The 17655-nt window shown below is 50.7% G+C and overlaps 1 protein-coding gene across 2 annotated transcripts in view; it reads right to left on the bottom strand.

Moving 5' to 3' along the window:
- The window catches only part of Mindy4 (MINDY lysine 48 deubiquitinase 4), a 152848-nt gene that overhangs the window by 33251 nt on the left and 101942 nt on the right, over positions 1–17655 (bottom strand). For both annotated transcript variants that reach the window (XM_008827521.3, XM_029560838.1), the window contains exons 12-14: positions 17588–17653; positions 13293–13360; positions 618–681 (exon numbers count right to left, since the gene is read on the bottom strand). In XM_008827521.3, the coding sequence (XP_008825743.2) occupies positions 618–681; positions 13293–13360; positions 17588–17653 (198 nt within the window). The remainder of the gene's footprint in view (positions 1–617; positions 682–13292; positions 13361–17587; positions 17654–17655) is intronic.

Here is a 17655-nt window from a genome sequence, read left to right as displayed (position 1 = left end):
GCTGGGCCAGAAGACTGTAAGTTCTGTCCCCTGAATGAACAAAGAGAGGGCTAGATGTCACAGTGGCCCACATGGCCACTCTCAGAAGCCTTGGTATACAAGGAAAGGTGTGGATGGAAGTTCCCTGTCTGGATGTTCACTAGGGTGGATTTGAGCAGGTCTCTGCTGGCATCACCTGACAGGAACATTAATGACAGGCAAGGTCAGGGTCTCTTCTGCCCGAAACAAGACCTCTTTGTAAAGATGCAGAGGGAAGAGCAGTTGTAAAGACAACACCCTCTGTAGGTGTGGTGGTGCACAACTGCTATACTGGTCACCAGCCATGCTGGGCCCACTCCCTATAGCCTGGGCTCCGTGCATATAGCACTTGGATCTGCATTCATATCCTCTGCATCCTCGTGGCTCCAGAAACAGTCAGTGCACAGGAAGCACACCAGGAGTGAAAGCTAAACTGAGCTTTCTTTCTAGGTCTCCATGAGGATGACAGTGAAGCCCAGAGGAAGTGGGCACATGGAAGCTGCCTGGAGGGTGTTCAAAGGGACAAAGAATGAAGGAAGTGACCCACAAAGGTGAAGAACCATGATTTCCCAACTGTGAGCTCCATAGCATCTCCTGACCTGTGTGCAGTATCCATGCGCTCCAATAAGATGGCCAGTAGGGACATCGAAGTCTTGGCGGACACTAGAAAACACACAGAAGGAATGGTATTAGCATGCCTGGGCCTCGCTGGTAGCACGGATCTCCTCTCCAGGCCTGGACTAAGGATCCCAGATTTGCTGATAGCCTGAGCATTCTGTGCTCTGAGCTCTCTGTGGAGAAGGCTCCCACACCAAAGGAACCACTGTGTTTCTTGGATAATGTCCTCCATTTTGGCTTCACCAGGCCTCTAGCCACATCAGAACCTGGTGAATGAAATGTGGCAGGCCTTTGGCCTGGGTATCTAATGTCCTAAAATTCACACCACAACTACCACTACTAATATAGTAAGGATGGATTTTTTTTTTTTTTTTTTTTTTTGAGACAGGGGCTACTGTCCTAGAACTCACTATGTAGACCAGGCTGGTCCTGAACTCACAGACATCAGCCTGCCTCTGCCTCCCAAGTGTAGGGATTAAAGGTGTGTGCCACCACGCCAGGCAAGGATGGGGTATTTTTTCCCATCTCTGGGCCTCAGTCTGCCAGTTGTTAAAGGGGAGGAATACACTGGAATGGACTCTAATGGTTCTAAATATGTCTGAGTATGTCTCTCAAGTTATCTGTGCTGAAATACAATTCTCATTGTAAGGGATTTTAAGAGCTCTCTTCAGAGGACCCAGGTTCAAATCCCAGCACCCACATTGTGGCTAACAACCATCTGTAACTCCAGTTCCAGGAGATTTGATTTCCTCTTCTGATCTCTGCAGGTATTGCACGACACATGTGCATTGACATACACGCAGGCAATACACTCATACACATAAAATAAAAATATTTTTTTTAAAAAGGTAGGTGGGAGCTCAGCGGTTGAGGGCATTGACTGCTCTTGAAGAGGACCTGGGTTCAATTCCCAGCAAGCACATGGCGGCTGCGAACCACCCTTAACTCCAGTTCCAAGGGAATCCGACGCCTTCTTCTGACCTCCATGGCATTGCACGACATGGGTGCACTCACATACATACAAGCAATACACTCAGACACATAAAATAAAAATAATATTTTTTTAAAAGATAGGTGTGAGTCTATGTGTGCATGTGTGTGTACATGTGTGTACATACTTGATCACATGTATGCACACATGTACCACAGGAAGTCAGAGGACAACTTTCTGGAGTTGGTTCTCTCCTTCCTCCATGTGGGCTCCCGGGATCAAACTCTGGCCATCAGGCTTGGTGTCAAGCATTCTTGCCAACTAAACCAACTCACTGGCCCCCACTTACCTTAATTTTTGAGTATTTCGCACATTTGTACAATTAAATATGATCCTCTACCACCCATTTTCCCCACTAACTTCCCATCATACCCCTCCAACTACATGTCCCTTTTTGATAACCCACTAAGTCCAGTCAGTGCTGCCATATATACATGGGTGGCCCCACCTTATTTTTTGAGACAAGGTCTCTCACTAAACCTGGGGTTCAGCAATTCAGCCAGACTAGCTGGCAAGTGAGCGCCAGGAAGCCTCCTGTCCCCACTCCTCAGTACTGGAATTAAGGACTCACGCAGCTATGCCTGGCTTTCTTATGAGTGCTAGGGATCTGAACCCAAGTCCTCAGGTTGGCAAGCACTTTACTGATGGAGCCATCTCCCCAGCCCAAGAGGGTAAGCTCTTAATCCAATGGTGGTGTTCCGAGTTGAGGCCTTGGGGGTAGTGATTAGGATTGGGCAGGATCATCAGGATGGCACCCTATGATTGAGTCGGGGTTGGGGACGGAGAAAAGAAAAGAGAGGGGAAGGAGGAAGGAGGCAGACATGCACTTCTTTTCTCTTGTCATGAGAAACCTCCTTAGGATTCTGTCAGCGAAAAGGGCATTACTAGACTCAGGCCCTTGACCTTAAACCTCCAGAATCAAAAGTCAAAATAAACCTCTCAGTTAAAACTTGTCCAGTCTGCAGTATACTATTATTGGCATCAGAAATTAGTCTGACACAGCCTCCTTAAGGCCTAACAACTGCAGCCATCTGAGGAGAATTCTTGCCCCAGGAACCACACTCCCAACATTCCCTGAAACACTGGGAGAAGACCCTGACTCAAAGAAGTGACTAGCTTCCAAGGTGCTCTGCTCATGAGTAAGGGGGTGGGGGAAACCCTGGCAGCCAGTCTTTAAAGACTGGGTACACCCCCTCACATTACCACTATGGCTCCATCCTTGGGAAGAGACTTCAAATAGCATAGGGTAAAGAACCCCTTTACCAAAAGAAATTCTTCAAACTAGACATGGGTTTCTGGCCTGAGAAGTTTTGGGGACAGGATACCCAAGTTGGCAGGGGTCTGTCACCAGTGAAGAGTGAGAGCTGGACATTAGGAGGCAAGCCTCCACCCCAGAATCTTAAAGCCATCCTACAAGTCACTACTATTAAGACACTGATCCTTTAAGGAATCCTGAAATAAATCTCTCTAAAGGCAAAAGTACTTTGTGACCATGAGCCATCTGTCAACAAACAGGAAAGTCTACTCACCACATGCAGCAGGTGGCCCCCAGGGAGTGGGACTTCATATCTCTATTTTATAGATGTGGAAAGAAGCCCAGAGAGGTGGGCACAGGTTAGGCCAAGAGTCTGGCTCCCAGGCTCTGGTGGGCACATTGCCCACCTAGCACCATGCCCAGGGCCTGGTCTGCTTCCTAAATCTGTACCCCAGAAAGAACACTGAGCTGCAGGCAAGGGTAGAAAGGGTTTGGTGACTGAATAATTATTTTTCCCTTTTGGTGGAAGAGAAGAAAAACCAGGACTCAATTTATGCTTTAAGTCCAAGGTCCCCTCACCCCCCCAAAATCCAAAATACACACTCTAGTCCGGCACTCTTCCCAGACAACTTTTGTAACTCAAGTTCCACTGTCCTTGCTGGGAAACCACTTTTTTGAGGTTTTAAACTGAGAGTCAAATGGGGAAACGGTCCTCATGAGATGGGCTGTGAGTGGTCCTGTCGAGGCCTAGAGAGAACCACAGAGGCCCAGGGTCCTCTGGGACCTGTAGGGCTTGACCACAGAGACAGACCAGCAGGCCTGGGAGGGAGCCAGCAGAGTGACTCATGGCCAGCACAGTGCAGGGTTGGCGCTAGCTGAGGCTGAAGAATTGATGGAAACGTTCTCTGTGGCATATACAACATCTTCTGATGAGAAGAAAATAACCTCAAAGCAGTCCTGAGGGGGCTGATAAGTATCGCTGGCCGCTGGCCACCTGTGGCTTTCAGAGCAGTCTGATCTTCATAAGCTCGCAGCCGCGTGTTCACCCAGCAGGCTTGAGAGCCTGCGTCAGCTGGGAGCAGAGGGACAAGCAGGGCAGACAATGGGAGGAAATGGTAATTGCATCCTTAGGTGCAAACATGATGGGAAATTCAGAAGTGTGCTTAGATCTTAAAAGGGAGGGACATGTGTATTTCACATCAGGGCACTTGGGAGATGCCAAGGAGCAGCTTATGGCTTAAGAGATTTACAACTTCAGCAAATGGAGATGCCCAGTCCTCGCCTGGGGAATTCCCGAAGGGCCGAGTGTGAGGAGTCCTGGAGCAGAGAAGTCCAGCCTCTGCTCTGGCAGGATGTGGGTCAGCTTACATGCAGACCTGTCCCAGACTCGAGTTCTAGCCCTGCTATCTCAAGCCTTTGAGCCTTAGCCTCCCATTCTGGAGCAAAAGAGTCTTGGGCTAAATTTGGTCCCCCCAGGTTTATATATTGATTCCAGCCTGGAGAAGCAGTCCTGTCTGTAATCCCAACTACTCAGGAGGCCAGGCAGGAAGACTGAGTGTTCAAGAGCAGTCAAACACTAGAGAAACTGTTTCAAAATTTATAAAGAGAAGACTGATACAGATCACTCAACATTATAAGAAACAAAATGCTTAAAACACAGGCGTGACTGGGCGTGGTGGCACATGCCTTTAATCCAGGCAGATCTCTGTGAGTTCAAGGCCAGCCTGGTCTACATAGTGAGTTCCAGGACAGCTGAGGCTACAGGGAGACCTTGTCTCAAAAAGACTGAAAAAAAAAAAGAAAAAAAAGTCGGGGATAGAGCTCAGTGCTGGAGCATTTACCTAGCATGTGTGAAGACCAAGGCTCAATCCCTAGCACCATTTTTTCTTTTTTTTTTAAAATCAAAGCATATATTGAAGACCTCACCAACCCCCAGCATCTCAGGATGTAGATTTAGAGAGAACAGGAGCCTTTAAATGGGTGCTTACATGAAAAGGAAGCCAATAGGGTGGGGCTTTAGCCATCTGACTGGTACCCCTACAAGGAGAGGAAATTTGGACACCTAAAGGACACAGGAACTCACACAGAGGAAAAGCCACATTAGAACTGTCAGGTGGCCTCTTCGAGTCCAGGAAGGAGGCCTTGGGGAGTAGACTCTGTGGGCACCTTGGTCTTGGACTTCTAGCATCCAGAGGTGTAACAGGAGTTTCTGGGTTCAAGTCTGTCAGGCTTTGTTAACACAGGCCTGGGACTCCAGGACAAGTAGATTCTAGTGTAACTGTAGCCTCAGGGCTCTTTTGTTCAATAAAATCTTACTTGAAGAAGCCCATTTTACAGGTCCTAAGGGCGGGGCTGCTCTGATAAAGGCAAAGATGAGCTTGCCCCCTAATTCCCACATGGCTCCTGAACTACAGAAACCAGGAGGCCAGGGTCTACCTGATCATGTCCTAGAAGCTGCCCTGTGTGCAGGTACCTCCAGAAGACAGCTTGCTATATTCCAGAGCAATAAGCACAGAGTGGGAGATACCTAAGTGAACTTGGCCAGAGCAGGAGGGATTTGACCCCTCAGCACCTGAGAGTGAGCAAAGGGCCAGGACCCTGGACCACAGGTTTCTAGATCACCCAGTGACAAGAGAGTAGCCACAGAGAGCCCTACTCAGGAGGCCCCTGAGTCACTGTGCTGTGCCAGGGAATAGAAGAAGGCAATGTCACGGCTGGGGGGCCTTAAGTGTTTGGCAGACGGAAGGTACAGGCCCAGAGAGAAGACTGGTCTAAACTTATGACACAGACCACCCCAGATTCAAGGCCTGAAGCCAGTCCTAGACCTCTTAGGCCTCACTTTTCCTGCCCTTTGTCAAAGTCTCACAACAGCCAGTGCTTCTGCCGCAGAGCAGGCTGACAACATGGATCTTCAAATGCATCCTTCTCTCACAAGCCCTGCAAGGCAAGGTGGGTAAGATCTCTATCTCTTTCGCTGATAGGGAAACTAAGGCCCCAAGAAGAGAAGGGAACTTTTGGGCTTGTGGTTACACAGTAAGCAGGGTAAAAAGACTGTGTCCCCCAGAACCAACATCACATTGGTCTTCTACTGTGGCCTGAAATACAGCCAGACATTAGCCGGGCCAACCAGCTCCAGGAAGGCCAAGGCACTGAAGCCCCACCCAATGGTTCCACCATTGCTGGCTCCAGCCAGCTTGTCCCTTTGCCCAAAAGTCTCCCATGTGAACATGGCATTTGGCACAGAAACTTCTGAATAGGAGGGAAAATAGGCTCGATAGGCCTAGAGACAAGGCCCTATTTATAATCACAACCATTCACCTGAACAAGGCATGTTGTTGACCAGCTCAGCCTGGGACTAGCTGAGTGATCAAGCTTTCTCTTTTTCTCAGCCTAAGTCCACGCTGGGAACTTCCTGGGATGGGAAAGAAGGTATTGGTCCCTGACTCTGATCTTTGAAACACCAAGTCTCCTGTGGACAGTAATCAGCCTAAGAGAGCCTAACATGCTGTCCCTCCTTCACCTAACCATTTGAACAAGGGCCCTGCAGACCAGGTTCACAGGGCAAGCTCCTGAGCACCTTGCTCACCTGTAAGGGGGATTCTGCCAACTGCTAAGGACAACTTGGCAGTAGGAAGAGAAGCTATGGTATGACTAAGAGAACCTGGGCTCTAGTCAGTGAGCCCTGGGTTCAAGCCCAAGTGTGCCCACTTACAGCCTGCCCCCACTTGGGGTCCGTTTCCCTGATGGCGATATAGGTATGGTGATGCCTCCTTCTATTACAGGCTACTGTGAGAACGGAGTGAGATAAACTATATAAAGCCTCTGGCATGCAGTAAATGTCACTTCCTTTTTCCTATGATCACAATAATAAAAACAAGAAAACAATGACTGAGAGGTCACGATTCCTGCAACCTCAACCATTCGTGTGACAGCCAAGAACCCAGGATAAACCACGGCTGCCAAGAGACTGAAATGTAGCTACTGATATCTGAAAAGGATTTGGAGAGATGGTTTTCCCCTGGAAGATCCAGAGGGAGGGGACAGTGAGTCAGACACTTGGGTACCAGACCTCCTTCGCTGCCCCTGCTGTGGTCCTCTGGAACAACAGCCACCTCACAGAATGGTTGTAAGGAGAAACCAGACCGTGGATAGGCCTTGCACACTGCAAGTGAGCACCAAGTCAGAAAGGCTAGGCCTTCCCATCCCCAAGCAGTGAGAAGAGGTAGGTGACACTTGGTGGAAGGGGAGAGGGACCTGCCTGGAGGAAGGGAAGGAAGGCAGAGGAGACAACACTCCTCACTGCCAGCCAGAGTATCTCCCAAGTTGCTTGTGCCTCACCACCTACCGTCCCTCCCCAGCTCCTGTACATCCCTTTCAGTCAGATCTTAGGCAGCTGATCCCTACAAACCGCCCCCTCACTGGCCAGTGCCCAGTCTCATCTTTCTATCTGAGAAGCCCTTCCTACAACCCCTAAGAGCCCTGCTAAGTGCTCCCTTCTCCACGAAGAGACCTTCTCCCTTACCCCAGGGACAGAAATGCCCTATCTCTCTACTCCCTCCTCCTATCTTCAGGGCCCACACCAACCACTCCCTTCATGTCTGCTTTTGCCGCTCTAGACAGCAAGGGCTTTCAGGACCAGGTGACGGCCTGTCTGTCGGGTTCCCTACTGCCTAGATCAGGGCTTCAGACCCTGCAGGTACAGAGCAAATACATGAGCTGCCCATACCATCCTGGGAGAAGCTGTGAGCAAGGCAAGCCCTGGCCAACAGCTTCCAGAAGCTGGATCCCAGGCGAGCAGAGGCGGGGGCAGCTGAGTAGCCTACCCCACAGTCCAGCTGCCCTGGCACAGTAGATCCTTCCAGAAAGTTGACTACATTACCTTCCTTCACTCTTCCTGAGGCCTGTCCTCTTCATCTGGACACCTGAGCTCTTTGGAGAAGTAGTAGATGGAGCTAGCACATGCACATGCATAAGGGAGGGTCAGGAGAGCCAGTATGGCCTGGACTGCGGACAGTAAGCTGACTCATGCAACCCCAGGCTCAGTGCCCACAGGCAGAGCTACTGCTCTTGGCTAGGCCCAGTGGGCACTCCCTGACTCCAACTTGCATCTCTGCATCCTGAGTACCTGGTTCAGACCCTGACAACTGAACTTGGATGGGAAGCAGAGCAGGCCTACCTGGGGCTTGTTTTCTACCTCTTCTAAGTCATCAAATACAGATGAGTAGCACTTGCCACCCCTTTTTCCCCAGGAAAGGTGACAGAGGCACAGCATACCTGAGAAGTGGACAGCTGTCCCAAATCTATGGACCTGCACAGTCCTTGGGTTGCCACAAGACCACAAAGGGCCAATGTAGTAGCAGGGGCCCTGCCCTTCTCTCCTCCACCTCTGGCTGAACTACCTCCAAACAGCACATTCCTTGGGAGGGAGGAGACAGCATACCTTTGGCCACACACTACAGAACAAGGCAGAGGAAAAGATTGCTTAGTAGAGGGGAGTCTGGGTGGAGCATGTGCTATTACATGGGTACCCACAGCCTTTGGTTTCCCTTCCATATATTGTCTTGGTCTCCAGCAATTTGTCTTAAAGTGGTCATTAGTGTGGTCTCTCCCCTCATGGGATGTAGTTTTGGAACTCACTGAGAAAGTTCTCATCTCCCAGATACAGTCTGCAGATCTTAAAAGGTCTAGTACAAGGCCATCCCCTCCAGCCTTGCATGTTATGGGGGAGCCCCAGGTGGAGGGGCCAGTGGAGATGAGAGCATAGTGTCTGGGGCTCCTGCTCTGTGTGGCTGGAAAAGCTTAGGAGTTCTAAGAACACTGCCTGCTGAGCATCCTGCACAGCAGGATGTGATGTACTGATCAGAACTGCACATGTGGAGATGGGGGATTCCCAAGAAAAGCTGCCCACCTCAGTCTCACCACATGTATCTCTGGCTACCCAGCTCCCCTCAGGAGGTCTGTGACTGGGCCAGCTTTGCAATCACCCTCCTGTTTCTTAAAGGAGCCTATGGGATCACCCCGCAAACCTACCTCAGTCCCCTATTCTTCCATGCCTCCCAATCTCCCACTTCCTGACCTAAACCAAAGCATCCTATTCCTGGCCATTACGGAGGACCTCTGAGTTGTGACTATCTTTCTGGTGCACCCTAGGTTTCACACAGTCTATGATGGGCACAGTTGGGCCTGGACACACAATATCAGACATGAGTGTCTGGCACTTGGCAGGCCTTCCTGGGAGCATAACTAGCACCCAGAAGGGTGAAGAGGCAGAGGGGAGACCCAAGTCCCAGAGGCTGCATCTATTCTCAGATTCTCAGATGCTATCACTCCTAGAGTGAGGCTTCTGATATGAATGGGTTCTGCGTAACTGTGGCTTTCTATGGCTGGACTGCTGAGTGAGGGCTACTTTCTCAAAGAAACAGTTTTTTTGTTTTGTTTGTTTTGTTTTGTCTTTTTGAGACAGGGTCTCCTTGTAGCCCTAGGTGGCCCTGGACTTGCTATGTAAACCAGGCTGGCCTCTAACTCACAGAGATCCGCCTGCCTCTGCCTCCTAGTGCTGGGACTAAAGGCATGTGCCACCATGCCCGACTTAGAAGGAAACAGTTCTTTTAGCACTTTTTTTTTTAATATCAAGAGTTTCAAGAGCCAGAGGCACATGGTGGGGTACTGTGTGGCCTGGCATGGCCCTCAGTGCCTGGCTATGCTGTTCAACATTACTGCAGTGGAAGACAAGCTACCACCTCCTCTTGACTTTCAGGATTGCCTTTCAGCTGCCAAAGACACTGCAGTAATGAGCACTGAGGTCCACTGCACTACAGCCTTTCTTCTCCGACTGCTGGCCCACCTTCCTGCCATTGCTGGGCACCGCCCCACTGTGAACCAGGTCTGTGCTCCCCACAGGTCCTGCATCATCCTCCCTATTTCCCTCCACCCTAAACCCTGGGCCTAAGTCCAATCCTGACTCGGAGCACACTCTGACCACAGGTTCTGAGTATCCCTGGGGGCTTCTGAGAGCTCCCTGGGGAAAGCTCTGGCCACATGGTTCAGTGGGCATGGGAGCCAAGCAGGCGTGAAATGCAGTGTGGGATTTACTGTAAGCAACTGCAGATTTAAGAAAGAAAATGAATGGCTTGAAATCAAGTGTCGGGGAAGGGGGCGGTGTGTCACAAGCTCTGCACTCACCCAGGGAAGCCAAGATGGAAGGCCTGCTTCTACCTGCTCCTTCAAGCAACTGGACTTGCATGGTGGGCTCCCAGCTGCCCGTGGTGACCATCTTGGTTCTGCTCTGGTTTAGAAATGACTTATGAGTGATGTGAGGGTAGCTTCTGGGCTGAGGAAAGAGCCCTGCCAACAAGGAAAGAGCATGTGCCCCTTCTGCCACACATGCACCATCATACACATTATGATATCCTTTGCATAGTCTCACACAGAACAGCAACACTTCACTACCCACTCAGCACAGAGTCAGGTCAAGCTCTCTCATACACATGCAATGTACACACACACACACACACACACACACACACACACACACACAGTGCAATGAACTGGCATGGTGGGGTTAGACTTCCTAGCCCCCTAGCTGAGTAGCACTTGATATTAGGAACTCCAGTGCCTCTCTGGGCTCCCAGGACCTGTTTCCAACTACTGCCCAAAGTAGTAACAGACCAGCTGGAAACAGCATCAAAGAATTCTCTGAAGCCAACTCAGAACCCAGAACAGGAAGGCCCTCAGCCATCATCTGCTCCCAAGGATCTTAAGCACAGCTGGGGCTTCTCCAAAAAGGGTGCTCAGGCCATGTCAAGAGACTGAGGAGAGGCAATCAGAGCCTCCTCACCCCTGCACTCATCCAATGGCCTCTGCTTTATACTGTGAGCTTTGAAATAGATTTTTGGAAGAATAAATTAGATTTAGTTTCACTTTTAAAAGCACTAGCCCAGATCTGGTCTGCTGGTGATAAAGCACTGAAGACACATGGACTAGCCAGGGTTGTGGGCAGCGGAGTGGGCAGTGGGCTCAATTGTCCTTGCACTACATTGTCAAGGGTCTGCGCCCATGGGACTCATCACTCTCTGGGCTTGCCTAACAGGTCACCTGGTGCCTGAATTAATGAGTAACACCTGAACCTGTGTGTCCAAATGTCCAGAAGAAAGGCCTCTGAAGGTTGCTGGCCCCCAATGTGGAAGGTGGAAGGTGGGTTTTTCTAGTCCTGGTACCACTACACAGTGGAGCACAGCTGTCAGCCAAGCCTCCCTCCAGAGCCATGGTGGGATGCTGGGAGCCAAGGCTGTGCAGTCATTTCAGCATCACTCTTAGAATCTGGGCCTATCTTTCTTCCTCAAGAGGGCCCTGGATCACAGATGGGGTGGGTAGGTTAGCTCTGTTGGGCTCCTCCCACCTAGGGCCACATCCTGGGACCATGTGTAGAGGTGGCCCAGGCTGTAAAGAGCTGCCTGCCCAGTTCCCACTGGAGCCCTCAGTCTGCATGTCTCATTATCCTTAGAAACCTCGGTGACAGTTGGTGTCACCTCGAGTTGACCTTACACTGCACACATCAGGCCAAGGCTTGGTCTCCCTCCTGGCCTATCTTAGGGTCCATGGCACTAAGCTTGTTGTGTATGAAGCACATGCCAACGGTGAGCATCGAAAATGTCAGGATGTCCTGAGGCTATGCCTACTGAGGAGGCCTCAGAATTTCCACCCAGGCACCAAGACAAGCCAGAAGGCAGGAATGGACATGGACTGCTGGAGGCTAGCACCTAGCACTTGTGGGTGCTTCCAGAGGGCTGCATATACATACACACACATGTGACCAAGGGTGTGACTTCAGGATCATTAACAGAAGGCTGTGAGGGTCACTGAAGTGGGGCAGCCATCTCTACCCTGATGGATGACCACAGGTGAAACAGCCTGGGTGGGGACTGACCTGGCATGCCTGGCTGGACTAGATAGGATTGGAAGAGATGGCTCTGGTCCTCCAGTTCTGCCTAATGGGGAGATCACCTTGATGTGGGGCCCCTGAGGCCCCTCTGGAGGGAGGGATACATGAAGGGCCTGCATGTAGCCAGGAAACCCATCATTTCAGGCTGTTCCAATAAGTATAGTGGTCATCATACCCTTAGGCATAAAACCCTGGACCCAAGGCCAGAGGTTCCTGCATGGATGGGGGAAGCTACAGTAAAATCTATGAAGCCTGGTCCCCAAGAGCACAGCTCCCTTCATGAGGCTGGAAGTCCACCCCCCACACCCAACCCTTTCACCACCCAGGCATTAGCAAGCCAGGCCTGAGAGAAGGCAGAGAGGCTTATGGTCTCCGTGCACGTGAGCCCATACCAGGAATGAATCATATCATTATGGCAGGATTAGAAGAAAAATGCCATTAGAAAGTGCTGTGCACACATGGATTTAATAAAGTCAGTGGCAGCAAGGAGCAGGCAGGTCAATGCACCAGGCCACAGAGCCCCCATCCTCCCTCCCCCGCTCCCGGCCACCTACAGTAGAAGGCCAAGAAAACAGTGCCAGACTGCCAGGCCCAGGCAACATCCAACAGGGGACAAATGTCTCCTTCCGCCAGGGCCTTCCTGCCTGCCACCTCAGAGGGATCCAGGCTCAACCCTCTTCCCAAACCTGCTAAGAGCTCTTTCCCAAATCCTCCCTACCAGGCACCCCTAACCATACTCCCTCCCTCAGGGCTCCACCCCAGACTGGATTCTGCTTGGAAGGAGTGGAGAGTCAATTGACTACGCGTCACAGGAAATTTATGTGCTATTTAATCTGCTGGGCTCCATAGTGGCAATGCCCAGGTGACAGATACAGTAGGCCTAGAAAGTTCCTGAGGAAAAAGCTGTATGGAGGAACTGGTTTTAGCCACCTAGGGGCTGGGTTAGATCAGACGAAGGAATCAAGAGGGGAGCAGGTGGAACGAGCAGCCTCCCCCATCCACCCAGGCCTCCTGCCTGAAACATCTTCCCCTTCTCCTTCTCCTTCTACTGTTCTTCCTCAGCTGGCCCTGGTTGCTGACAATGAAATTACAGGACTGCACTGGCCACCAGCAAGATGTGATACCTGTTATAAACTACTGGAAGTCCTGGGCCACCGACTGTATCTGTCTCAACTGTCCACCCCTTGCACATGTAGGAGTCCCTTTGAGTGTTCAAGCCCACATATTCTATAGTGGCATGCAAGCTCTTCGAGAGAAGAAAGGGTCTCCCCTGCTGTCCCAGGCAGGTGTAGGGAAGCTACAGAGAAGGCTACCCCAGGTAGGTGTACATGCACACCGAGGTGTTCTCTCCCACTACCCACCTCTCCCTCTTTGCTGCTTCATCCAGCATAGTCCTGAGCTTCGAGCAGGGCATAGGTTTTGGGCAGGGCATGAGATAGTCCTGCCTCAGGATGAGAGGAAATACTCACAGCTCCGGGGACCGGGACAGGATGGCAGACAGGGTGAGCAGGATGCATCCATAGGGGCCCACTTCGAACTGAGGGAAGAGAAAGGAGTGAGGGCCTATGTAACATACACCTCCACCCTCAGACAACCTGTGTTGTAGCCACACCCAGGCCACAGACTACCATGGTCATGGCTTCCAGCCCAATCCTAGAAGTTGGTGGGTAGCCACAGGACAATACCCCATGCATGTCTTACTAGCCAGATTTACAGGACAGGGAGCACAGGGCTGAGCAACAACAGGAGAAAACTCAGGTGATACAGAGGCCATCGTGGAGCGCATACATGACCTCAGAGGTGTCAAAGCCCAGAAGCCAGCAGCAGTGTCACCTCTGACCCCTGACAGAAAGGAGCTGAGCTCTGCCAACAGACTGAGGCAGCCTTCCCAGCTCTTGGGAAGCACAGTGGAGGCCCAAGCAGGCTCCACTTGACAGGGCTCCTAAACTGAAGAATTGCGCTTAGAGCAGTAGACAAGTGGACAGTAGACAGCAGATGTGGAACAAAGACAGGGTCCAGGGAGGCTGAGGAGTGTCTGCCTTTGCGGCAAATTTAGTATTTTAAAAATATTCTTAACTATCCGATTTTGATACTCTGTCCCTCGTGGGTGTCACTCTGATTTTAAGGTGCTGCGTACTTATCTCTGGTGTACTGGACACTTTGCTCTTCTTCCCCACCCTCCCTTGGATGCCTCAGTCCAACCCTGGCTCTGCTTCTCCTAGCTATGTGACAGGAGAGATGTTTCTGAACTCTGTTGCTCCATTCTTCTCCACTGTGAAATACAGGTAGTAGTCAGAGTCTCGGCTTACAGTGAGTTGTTGGTAAGAGTGAATTAACCCTTGAAAAGCACTTAACAGGGCCTGCCTGGCAACTGGGGTGGCTGTTGATACACTGCTAGCTTCAAGTTGTCCACCTAACTCCATGAGCTGTGGACCACAGCCGACTGCAATGGTGAATCTGACGGCTTTGCTCATCCTACTTTGAGGATGATGAACTGTGACTAAAGATGCTGTTACAACAGTCAGTACTACTTATGTATGAATGATGTTACAACAGTCAGTACTACTTATGTATGAATGATGTAATGGACTAAAAACCGAAGGGAAAGATGCCTTACTTCTCCTAGAATAGTCAGTGAGAATGATGTAATTTAGCATATTTTCATTTTTGCCCTGGTTTCCAGGAAACTTAGACTCAAATATGATTTTATAGTTTACAAACTATTGCAGTTCAAGGTTTTAATAAAAATATCTTTTCCTCAAAGCAGCATTTGTTTTCATTTTGTAATTCAAATAGTCAGTTAATCGATCATTTAAAAAGAAAGACAACTACTGAGTAAAATTTCTGTCCTTGCTAAGTGCAGTAGCACACATGTATGATCTCAGGACTCATAGACTGAGGTGGGCAGACTGCAAGTTCAGGGCCAGGGTGGGCTAATAATGAGCTTGAGGCCAACCTGGGCTACAGAGGGAGACCCTGTTTCAAAATAAAAACAAATTCAAGAGAATGGTGTGGGTCAGGAAAGAACAAGAAATAATGTGGGAAGGGAGAAACAGGCTCATCCAGAAGAGAAGTGCAGGCTCCTCTGAAAACACACAGGAAGGCAGAGCCTGGGGAAGGAGGGAAGCTCAAGGGAGCTTCCTGGAAGAATGGCGTCTAAACAGAACCCAAGCCACAGCGGGAATCAGAAGAGATGTGACCTCTGCCTCAGGCAAGGGAACAAGGATGAAGACAGAGGCAGGCCAGAACTGAGCAGAGGGGCCTTGAGCATCGCTTGTTATATAAACAACCTCAACCCTTATTTTGGAAGCAGAAACGAAATTAATAAACCCAAATCAACTTCATCTTAATTCTGTGATCTCAAGCCAGTCACTTTGGTTCTGCTGCCCGAGACTTTGTGCTTAAAAAATGAGGCTAATTTTCATTCCTGCCCCGCATGTCCTTGGATTATGGCACACAACCTGAGACAGTGTCTGTGGAAGTGAAAGCTGCAAAGTAATGCTGGTGTTCCTGTCTGAGTGACACAGGCCTGGGAGGACTTGGACCCCTCTATCCTGTGAATGGCTTTATACAGTCTTGTGTCTGCTTTGGGAAAGTCACCAAGCATTCTGCCTCTGTTTCCCCCTCTGGAATGCCTACCTCCTCTGCCATGGACTCTGTCTGGGAAAGCCACAGTTTAAGGGTCTGTCACACTGTCCATGTCTGTGGTGCCCTGCAGGAGTATTGGTACAGCAGTTGACGTGGGAGCTCCTGAGGCTGAACTTGGCATGCAGAGTGGGGAGACGGTACTGTGCAGTGTGGCATGTTCCCAGGCCTCAGGACCCTTCACAGAGTGCTTCCCCTGAGCCCCAGAGGGTAGAGAACCCAACTCAGCTTGGCCTTGGCCTTTCAGAACACAGCTGAATGATACCAATATTCCTTCTTGCTTCTAAAAAATATTATCTCATCAAATTCAAGCTGCCAAGACATTGAAGGCCTCGGGGCAATGTGATGGCTTGAAAGGCGAGCTGGGCCGGAAACCTTGGTCAGGGACGGAACAACGCCTGGTGCTACTTCAGAAGAAAAGACCATTCTCCCAGTATGGCTCTGGCCCTGGAGAGACATAAGCCCACCAAAGGGCTCCAATGAGCAGCTGGGTGGCAGCCTCCCATGCTGGCCTGAGGCCACCAAACGTCTCTAGAGTGGTAAGCAGCAACGAAAACCCAGCACGGAGGCTATTTATTTTGGGCAGTGACAGCCCAGTGTGCATTTCCAGGCCTGGCACAAGGAGCCCCTCTTAAGCACAGCCCATGAAAAATGGATTTGGTGAGCCCAGTGCTGAGGCAGCTCAACTGCTTCCAGCAAAAATATAAATTAAGCTGTGGAGGGAAACACTGTTTCCAAAAGGATGAGGGCCAGGTATTGACTAGACAGGCTACCCTGAGGAATCTCAGCCACTAAGCAGGGCCCTTACCTGGCAGCAGGCTCCTGTCTCTGAACCCCTTCATGGTCAGTTATGTTTAGGCTTCATGGAAGCTTTGGGGCACGGGCTGAAGCATGAGGCCTCTTTTGCAGGCAAGGACACAGGCACCGATACTGAGGGCCACCACCACAGGGACAGTGACCTGGTCCCAGAGCCTGTTGGCAATGGCACTGAGGCCCCTCTTTGGCTCCCAGTCACTTCCCTTGCTTCATCAGAGTGGCTCCTGCTCTACCCACCTAAAGGAGCAACTCTCTGCCCTGGCCACCCATGGGAGTCACACATGCTAAAGCCATGGGCTCTTTGTCTCTGCAGTATACCGCCATGCCCTCAGGACACCTCAGTTTGATAGGCAGTCCTGGCTCTGCCCACCCAGAGCACTTGCACTTTCTATAGAAAGCACTTCTCCATACATGCAAGGGTCTTCCTTGAGCTGAAAAGCTATCCAACTGCTCCAGCTTCCATTTCCAGATGAGGAAACAGGGCTTTCTCAAGGCCAAGGCCACATATGACTGACAGTAAGCCCAAGAGGTCCCTAGGCCCCTGTTCCAAGACCCCTCACTGCTCAAAACAAGGGTGGGGAACTGTCTATCATTGGCAGATACACTGAGGGTTATTCTAAGGAAAAGAAAGAGAGAGTCAGGGACAGAGGCAAGGAACAGGCAGCCCAAGGCTCCTGACTCCTAGCTTAGGATTCTCCACATGTCAGCCCCTCTGCCCAGACCCCACATGAAACCACCATATTCAAGTGACTGTCAGGCCCCTGCTCTTCTGGTCTGCACCAGTATGGGAAGTTATAGCTCTGAGGCTAAAGAACTTCATCTCTGCCAGCATCCCACAACCCCACACCTATCTCCAGTTGTTCTTGGCACAGGGTTCTGTTTCCTCCCCAGGACAGTGGCAAAGTCTTGTTCCAAGCAAGGTCCCCTCTAGCTGGTCCTGGAACCCTCTCTGCTAATTCAGAGTCCAGCCTTCTGAGCGGCTGCTGCTTCACCAAAGGGAAAGCCGCATAACTCCAACTTGCTTCCCTTCCTCCAACTCCACATACGGTCCTAGTAGCTGTGGCCCCAGCTGCTACAGCACCCTGGGCCTTGTGACTACCACTAGCCTGCATGGATGCCATGGAAACTGGGTCTCCTATCCATACCCACACTTCTCTGGCCCACATCAGCACATCCCTGTCAAACTTCTTCACCATCCCCAGGGTGGAGGTGGCAGGAGGACGACTCCCCCGACCAGCCTCCTCCACAAAGACATTAGAAGGCTTAGCAATGTTCACATCACCAAATAAATGGCTGTTCACACCTGGCGAATGCTGTGCTGGAGAAAAGTGACCAGATCCTCATAACAGGAGAAACTGTACAGTGTGAGCT

Source organism: Nannospalax galili, unplaced genomic scaffold (genome assembly GCF_000622305.1).
Source record: "Nannospalax galili isolate Female #2095 unplaced genomic scaffold, S.galili_v1.0 scaffold132, whole genome shotgun sequence".
Taxonomy (NCBI): Eukaryota; Metazoa; Chordata; class Mammalia; order Rodentia; family Spalacidae; genus Nannospalax; species Nannospalax galili.
Note: the sequence above shows the minus strand (reverse complement) of the source record. Positions and strands in the feature narration are given on the sequence as shown.